The sequence below is a fragment of the Rhinopithecus bieti genome, unplaced genomic scaffold (genome assembly GCF_001698545.2).
Source record: "Rhinopithecus bieti isolate Rb0 unplaced genomic scaffold, ASM169854v2 scaffold_3875, whole genome shotgun sequence".
In the NCBI taxonomy this organism is placed as follows: domain Eukaryota; kingdom Metazoa; phylum Chordata; class Mammalia; order Primates; family Cercopithecidae; genus Rhinopithecus; species Rhinopithecus bieti.
Window position 1 is genome coordinate 2,367,929 of NW_016804422.1, and position 8,942 is coordinate 2,376,870.

Sequence of the window (8,942 nt, forward strand, 5' to 3'; positions counted from 1 at the left end):
CTGGGCTCAAGAGATCCTCAGCCTCAGCCTCCCAAAGTGTGATTACAGGTGTGAGCCACTGCAGGTGTTTGGATTTTAGGGATTGGCTGATAGGTGAGGAGAAGGCCAGGGTGAAAGTGTTACTGAGCAAAACGACTCACTGCTTGAAATGCTAGAAACCAGTACTGTGACACTGGGTTTTGGGCTGAAGCAATCCTCCCGCCTCAGCCTCCCAAGTAGCTGGGACTACAGGTGCACACCACCATGTTGGACTAATTTCTTTTTTAAAAAATATAGTGACGGGGTCTCACTATGTTGCCCACCATGGTCTCACTCCTGGGCTGAAAAGATCCTTCCACCTCAGCTTCCCAAAGTACTGAGATTACAGTTGTGGGCCGGACACCAGATTCGGGTTCAAGTGATTTTCCTACCTCAGCCTTCCCAGCCGCTGGGATTATAGCAGTGGCGTGATCTTGGCTCACTGCAACCTCTGCCTCCCGGGTTTAAGCAATTCTTGTGCCTCAGCCTCCTGAGTAGCTGGGATTACATGCGCCCGCCACCACACCTGGGTAATTTTTGTATTTTTAGTAGAGACAGGGTTTCACCATGTTGTCCAGGCTGGTCTCGAACTCCTGACCTCGACTGATCCACCCACTTCCGCCTCCCAAAGTGCTGGAATTACAGGCATGAGCCACCGTGCCCTGCCAAGAAAAGCTTTTTATTGCAAGTCAACTAGCAAGGAAGCAAGAGTCCAGCTTCAGTGTGTCTCCCTGTGCTGGCTTTAAGGCAGTAATTTTATTAGAAAAGTTTAGGGGATAGATACTGGGATTAGTAGGTGGGTGATTGGTAGAAGGAAGCAGGAGGTCTGGAAAGTTCTCAGGCATGTGCAATTAACTCTTCATGCCTCCTCATGGGTCTCCTGTGCAAATTCTGGAGGATTTCTATGAAACATGGTGGAAATTCAGGCTGTGATGTCAGCAAGCTCTTTCTGTGCATACTCCAGTCGGGAATATTGGGTCCATCTGATTTCAGACAGTTTTGTTACCTTATAAGCAGAGGGAATTTCAGCGTTTCAGCAAGTTGTTTCTTTCCTTATCTACCATCCTGTAAACTCAAGGATTTCTAGGGGCCAGGCATGGTGGCTCACAGCTGTAATCCCAGCACTTTGGGAGGCTGAAGTGGCAGGATCACTTGAGGCCAAGAGTTTGAAACCAGCCTGGGTAACATAGTAAGACCCCTATCTCTACAAAATAAATGTTAAAAATAAGTAAATAAATAAATTAGCCAGGCATGGTGGTGCACACCTGTAGTTTCAGCTACTCAGGAGGCTGAGGCAGAAGGATCACTTGAGCCCAGGCGGTCAAGACTGCAGTGGGTTGTCTCTTAAAAAAAAAAAAATTTCTATTAGTTACTAGTTTCTTTAACTGTTCAGGGCTTAGTTTCTTTTTTTATCTTTCTTGAGACAAAATCTCACTCTGTCGCCCAGGCTGGAGTGTAGTGGTGCAATCACAGCTCATTGCAGCCTCGACCTCCCAGGCTCAGGTGATCCTCCCACTTCAGCCTCCTGGGTAGCTGGGACAACAGGCATGTGCCACTATACCCAGCTAATTATTTGTATTTTTTATGGAGAGGGGGTTTCGCCATGATGCCCAGGCTAGTCTCAAACTTCTGGGCTCAAGCCATCCACCTGCCTCAACCTCCCAAAGTGCTGGGATTCCAGGTGTGTGTCACTACACCCAGCCTAGGGCCCAGCTTCAAAAGGAGGTGCTCCCTCAGTTTGGGGCCAGCCAGGCCCACTGGGAGAATAGGACCCAGAACCCAGGTCTGCCATTCTCCTCAAGCCCTGGACTCCAGCCCCCCACCACAGCCAGTTTCTGGCCAGGCTGCTCATGAAAGGCCATGGGTCTCGCTGGAACCTGCTGCCTCAGAGCCAGGCCTGTTCATGGGGGAGGGGCGTTTGCCCGTCGCCAGGCGCCCAGGTTCCGGCCCCTGGCACTAGCGGCGGCCATGCTGCACGTGCTGGCCTCACTGCCCTTGCTGCTCCTGCTGGCGATGCCTGCTCCAACCCACGCCTGGTTGCGACCCCTCTGGTACCACGTGGGGCTGGACTTGCAGCCCTGGGGGTGTCAGCCAAAGAGCGTGGAGGGCTGTAGGGGTGGCCTGAGCTGTCTTGGTTACTGGCTGGGCCCTGGAGCAAGCCGCATCTACCCCGTGGCTGGGGTCATGATCACCATCACGATGCTGATGATCTGCCGCAAGATACTGCAGGGGCGGCGGTGCTCACAGGCCACCAAGGGTGAGGTGAGTGCAGCTCTTTCTCCCCCACAGCCCCTGCCTCCATGTACGCCCCGTAAGCCCGTCTTCCACCCAACTCTGTCCCATGGGTCCACACTGGCCTGTGGGCCTCCCACACTCCCACTCACAGCTCACAGCCCATTGTCCCTGTGTCCACACACCTTCGTGGAACCCATGTCCACCACCCACAGCCAGCACCCTGCCCCCAGCTCTCTCCTTTAGAACTCTTGCTCTCATCCAGCCCCTGAGGGCCCGTGACCACTGTCTTAGCCCACAACAGATCCTTATGATTCTGTCACTGAGTCTCCCATCCACATCTGGCACTGCCCCACCACCCACTCCGTGCTCCCCAGCTTCACAGTGCCCCTCATCGCACCATCCCTTCTCGCCCTCCATTCTCACTCCTGCCTCTTGGTCCTGTTCTCAGCATCCGCAGGTGACCACTGAGCCCTGCGGACCCTGGAAACGGCAGGCCCCAATCTCAGACCACACCCTGCTCCGCGGGGTCCTGCACATGCTGGATGCCCTCCTGGTCCACATCGAAGGCCACCTACATCATCTAGCCACCCAGCGGCAAATCCAAATAAAGGGGACTTCCGCCCAGAGTGGGTGACCAAACATGTGTCTCTGTCTGCCTGACAGCCTGGGGTCCAGGGCCAGGTCTGCTCTCTCCAGGCCTGTCTGGACCCTGTGTCCCTTTTCTACTTTTAGAGCCAGCTGACTTGGTGTCTAGGACGGGCGGGCAGATGGGGCACAGGCTGGCTCACACTGCTCCATTGCCCCCACCAACTGACTTTTCCTCCCTAAGGATCCCTCCTGGAGACACGGCTGCTCCTCTGGGCTGGGTATGGTGGCTCACACCTGTAATCCCAGCGCTTTGAGAGGCCAAGATGGGAGGATCACTTGAGCTCAAGAGTTGGAGACCAGCCTGGGCAACATGGCAAGACCCCATCCCTACAAAAAATACAAACAAAAAAGTTAGCTGGGCATGGTGATGTATGCCTGTAGTACCAACTACTCAGGAAGCTGAGGTGGGAGAATGACGAGCCTGGCAGGCAGTGGTTGCAGTGAGCCAGGATTGTGCCACTGCATTCCAGCCTGGGTGACAGAGCGAGAATTTGTCTCAAACAAAAACTGCTCCTCTGGCCTGACCAGTACCTGGGGACTCCCAGTGTGATGGCAGAGGACTTACCATTGGGACAGACTTGGGTGGCTCAGGAAGGGCTGCCCAGAGGAGCCAACAACCTGGCTGAGCCCTGAGGGGAAATGGCTGTAAAGAAGGGAACTTCAGGTGGAGGTCTGGTTCTGAGCAAAGGCCACGTGCTGTCTTCGGTACTCTCTGCACAAGGGCAAGGTGGGCAGTGCCCATGATAAAGGGCCTCAAGTGCCGAGTGAGGGTCCTGGGCCTCTCCAGTGCACAGAGGGAGCCGAGGAGGGACCTGGTCAGCTGAGAAGAGGGGTGGGGGCAGTGGTGAAGTTGGAACCAGACACTGAAGATCTCTGATGGGGGACTGAGAGCCCCAAGCCCCCAGTCACTGTAGAGTCATACACCCTTTGGCTTCACCCATCCTTCTCACCAACTCTTGAGGTGACTTTAGTCCTGCCATCAAACAGCAGCTGGCTCTGGTTTTCTTCTTCCCAGGCCCTGCAAGGCTCTCCCTTGAGGGGCCACTGCTCTGTCTCCAATAACAGCCCCTCCCCAGATCCTTGGCTCCAGCAACCCCAACCTGGGGTCAGGCAGGTCGCCCTAGCTGCCTTTGTTTCTATGGCAGTCTCAAACGTGCTCTAGTACCTCAGTGGCCCTTGCTCCAAGGCCCCTAGAGAAGCTCCATGAAGGGACCCTCACTTTACTCCCTTTCTCTTTCTTTTTTCCCTTTTTAAAAATTGTTTCTTTTTGTGTTTTGGTTTTGTTTTGAGACGGAGTCTCGCTCTGTTGCCCAGGCTGGAGTGCAATGGCACAATCTCGGCTCACTGCAAGCTCCGTCTCCCGGGTTCACGCCATTCTCCTGCCTCAGCCTCCCGAGTAGCTGGGGCTACAAGTGCCCGCCACCAGGCCCAGCTAATTTTTTTGTATTTTTAGTGGAGACGGGGGTTTCACTGTGTTAGCCAGGATGGTCTCGATCTCCTGACCTCGTGATCTGCCCGCCTCAGCCTCCCAAAGGGCTGGGATTACAGGTGTGAGCCACCGCGCACGGCCTCTTTTTGTTTTTTTGACCACCTCAAGCAATCCTGCCTCAGCCTCCCAAGTAGCTGAGACGACAGGCATACATCACCATACCCAGCTAATTAAAAACATATATATTTGTAGAGCTAGGGTCTCATTATCTTGCCCAGGCTGGTCTTGACTCCTGGCTTCAACTGATCCTCCTGCCTCAGCCTCTCAAAGTGCTGGGATTACAGGCATGAGCCACAGTGCCTGTTCCAGGTTCCTGTTTTAGAAAAAGAGAACAACATTATGAATTCAAAAATGGAAGTGAATTAAAATAATGAGAAAAGAAATGATGAAACTTTTTTTTTTAACTTTTTTTAAATTGACAAATACTACAATACTAAATCCAGAAAAATAACATAACTTGTGACAACTTCCTGACATATTTCTATAATACTTTGGTCCCCTACATGGTTTGGCTTCTTACTCCGAAGGCCTCCACATAGGACAAAGATTTTGTGATTTTGGGGGGATATTTTCCATACAGAGAAAAGATAGTTCAGTCTTCCTCCTAACATGGTTGAAATTTGTGTTTTAATTATTGGTAGTTTAGGAAAGTTAAACTTCCTAACCTGTTGTTGATGATGACATATAAATGTTCTGGATTGTTGTAAACTTTGAGAAACTGTCATCAGCCATCTGTCATATAGGAACTGTGAAATTTGGAAGGATTTACCACAGATGAGGTTCTGGCTCCACGCATTTCAAACCTTGTTTTCCTTCCATGGCTCACAGTTTTCCCAGCACTGGGTGCTGTGGGGCATGTCCTTAAGGCAATAGGACTTTGCACTTCTGTCCTTACCCAGCAGGATTTTCCTACAAGCCACATTCCTAGTTTATTCTAGAACAAGACCAATAAACTAACTTTACACAAGGGTGGAGAAAACCACATAAATATGTCCCTCTAAACCTGGTGTAGAAAGTGAAGAAAAAAGTTCCTCTTCAAAGTCTCCCTTGTTAAAGAATAAATTATAAGAGTTAGAAATAATAGTTTAGTTTAAAGACGAACTTCCTTTAAGCCTCCTCACTTTGTTAAGCCCTATCCTATGTAGCTGTTAGATATAAAGAAGTAAGTACATTCTATGTCCTTGTACTTTAACCAAGATATTTGTGCTGTACATACTCACAGCACATTCCAGCTTGCAGCCTATGTGCCTTCCTTATTTCGAAATGTTAATACTTTTGGCCGGGTGCAGTGGCTCACACCTGTAATCCCAGCACTTTGGAAAGCTGAGGCGGGTAGATCATGAGGTCAGGAGATCGAGACCATCCTGGTTAACACAGTGAAACCCCACCTCTACCAAAAATGCAAAAAAGATTAGCTGGGCATGGTGGCGGGTGCCTGTAGTCCCAGCTAGTTCAATGGCGTGAACCTATGGCGGAGCTTGCAGTGAGTTGAGATTGCGCCACTGCACTCCAGCCTGGGCGACAGAGTGAGATGCCATCTCAAAAAAGAAAAAAAGAAATTTTATTACTTTTCTAAGTCCTTCTAAGTCTTTTCGTAAGCAATTTCCTCTTTTCCTTTGTTCTCCCTTGCCTTTACTTATTTAAGAAAGTTTTAAATTATTAGCCAGTCAAGTTTAGCTTAGATTGTGCAGTCCAGCTCCAGCCAATGGAGACAGGACACAGTAGCAAGGACAAGCTGCATAAATAATAAAAATTGCTTCCCTCCTTTGTTCAAGTGTGCTCTCACCATTGTTTCATCTGAGAGGAGCACCCTTTCTGAAGAAAGTAAATTTGCCTTGCTGAGAAAACTTTTTGTCTCAATGCTAATTTTTCCTTGCAGTACTGAAGAACAGCATTCTGTTTCTGAATAAACATTTTACTTACAACACCTGGTGTTTCCCTGTGGTAGACTCAGAGGTGTGCCACACGAAGACCAGCTGCTGCCAGCCACTGGGGAGACAGCCAGCAGACAGGTCCACTCTGGCTGTGCAGAGCCCCTATAGCCAGACTTCTTCCTTGCCCAACCCTTTCCCTCCTTCCCTCAGGTGCTCATCTCAAGGGACTCTTATAAATATCTTGTACACTGATCTTCCTCTTGGAGTCAGATTCCTAGAGAACCCAACCTGGGACCATCCTCAACCCACCTTCCCCTTGGCTGGACCCCGAAAATGCCACAGCCTCTCTGATGTCCTCCAAGTAAGGGGAAGTAGGCTGGAGTCAAAAGAGAGACAGGGTCTCACTATGTTGCCCATACTGGTCTCAAACTCCTGGACTCAAGTGACTCTCCCACCTTGGCTTCCCAAAGTTTTGAGATTATAGGCATGAGCCACTGCACCTGGCTGAAAAAGAGATTTTGACAGGAAGTATCCCTCAGGAAGCCCAGACATTGGAATTATTAATCAAAAACAATCAACTGTCTTAGTACGTTAAATGAACTAAGGGAAGCCATGGACAAGAACTAAAGGAAATTAGGAAAATTATGCCTGAACATAGAATATTAACAAAAGAGAAAAAATTTAAAGGGACCAAACAAATTCTGAACCTGAAAAGTATAGTAACTGAAATGAAAATTTCACTAGAGGAATTCAGCAGCAGATTGGAGCAGGCAGAATAAAGGATCAGTGAACTTGAAGCTAAGATAATTAAGGCTGGATGCCATGACTCACACCTGTAATCCTAGCACTTTGGGAGGCAGAAGTGGGCAGATCACCACGAGTTTGAAACCAGCCTGGCCAACATGGTGAAACCCCATCTCTACTAAAAACACAAAAATTAGCTGGGCGTGGTGGTGCAATCCTGTAGTCCCAGCTACTCCGGAGGCTGAGGCAGGAGAATCTCTTGAACCTGGGAGTTGGAGACTGCAGTGAGCCAAGATGGAGCCACTGCACTCCAGCCTGGGTGACAGAGCAAGACTCTGTCTCCAAAAAAAAAAAAAAAGTAATCAAAATGTTATAATGGTATACTTCAAAAATCAAACACCAAAAAAAAAGGCAGTAATGGAGGAACAAGAAAATAAATATAAGATATACAGAAAACAAATAGTTAAACAGCAGAAGCAAATGATTTGTCAGTAACCTCATTAAATGTAAATAGATTAAACTCTCCTATTAATAAATGGATTTTCAGATTGGTTTAAAAATGTTAATCTATATGTTGCCTATCAGAGACTCACTTCAGATATAAGAACATAAAAACACTGGAAGTAAAAGGATGGAAAAAATATTTTATGGCCAGGCATGGTGGCTTATGCCTGTAATCCCAACACTTTGGGGGGCTGAGGCAGGTGGATTGCTTAAGGAATTTGAGACTAGCCTGGGCAAAAAGGCAAAACCCTATTTCTTTTTTTTTCTTTGAGACGGAGTCTCGCTCTGTCGCCCAGGCTGGAGTACAGTGGCCGGATCTCAGCTCACTGCAAGCTCCGCCTCCCGGGTTTACACCATTCTCCTACCTCAGCCTCCCAAGTAGCTGGGACTACAGGTGTCCGCCACCTCGCCTGGCTAGTTTTTTGTATTTTTTAGTAGAGATGGGGTTTCACCGTGTTAGCCAGGATGGTCTCGATCTCCTGACCTCATGATCCGCCCGTCTCGGCCTCCCAAAGTGCTAGGACTACAGGCTTGAGCCACTGCGCCTGGCCACAAAACCCTATTTCTACAAAAAACACAAAAACTTAGCTGGGCATGGTAGTGTGCACCTTTAGTCCCCGCTACCCAGGAGGCTGAAGTGGGAGGATCACCTGATCTCAGGAAGGTCAAAGCTGGAGTGAGTCATGATCACACCACTGCACTCTAGCCTGGGGCAACAGAGTGAAACTCTCTGTCTCAAGAAAAAAAAAAAAAGAAAAGAAAAAATATTTCATGCAAATAATAACCAGAAGAGAGCCAGGGTGGCTTTATTATTGTCAGGTATAGTAGCCTCTAAATCAAAAAGGTTACAAGAGACAAAGAAGGACATTATCTATTGATAAAAATTTCTTTTTTTTTTTTTTTGAGAGGGAGTCTCGCTCTGTTGCCCAGGCAGGAGTGCAGTGGCACGATCATGGCTCACTGCAACCTCTGCCTCCTGGGTTCACACCATTCTCCAGCCTCAGCCTCCCAAGTAGCTGGGACTACAGGTGTCCACCACCATGCCCAGCTATTTTTTTTTTTGTATTTTTAGTAGAGACGGGGTTTCATTGTGTTAGCCAGGATGGTCTCTATCTCCTGACCTCGTAATCTGTCTGCCTTGGCCCCCCAAAGTGCTGGGATTACAGGCATGAGCCACTGCGCCCGGCCTTTTTCTTTTCTTTTCTTTTTTTTGAGACAGAGTTTCGCTCTTGTTGCCCAGGCTGGAGTGCAATGGCATGATCTTGGCTCACCGCAACCTCCGCCTCCTGGGTTCAAGCGATTCTCCTGCCTCAGCCTCCTGAGTAGCTGGGATTACAGGCATGCACCACCATGCCCCACTAATTTTGTATTTTTAGTAGAGATGGGGGTTTATCCATGTTGGTCAGGCTGGTCTTGAACTCTTGACCTGA

General features: G+C 49.0%; 1 protein-coding gene across 1 annotated transcript; it reads left to right on the forward strand.

The window, feature by feature from the left end:
• The first annotated feature begins 1,646 nt into the window (after positions 1 to 1,646).
• On the forward strand, positions 1,647 to 2,889 carry TMEM89 (transmembrane protein 89). The gene is made up of 2 exons (XM_017867953.1): positions 1,647 to 2,280; positions 2,702 to 2,889. The coding sequence occupies exons 1-2, from the start codon at positions 1,879 to 1,881 to the stop codon at positions 2,885 to 2,887; spliced, it is 588 nt and encodes a 195-aa protein (XP_017723442.1). The 5' UTR covers positions 1,647 to 1,878; the 3' UTR covers positions 2,888 to 2,889.
• Positions 2,890 to 8,942: the final 6,053 nt, after the last annotated feature.

Bases quoted from the DNA above. Each gene is read 5' to 3' on its own strand.
- TMEM89 (XM_017867953.1), top strand. From the start codon at position 1,879: ATGGGTCTCGCTGGAACCTGCTGCCTCAGAGCCAGGCCTGTTCATGGG. The intron at 2,281-2,701 runs GTGAGTGCAGCT...TCCTGTTCTCAG, and splicing joins CACAGGCCACCAAGGGTGAG to CATCCGCAGGTGACCACTGA.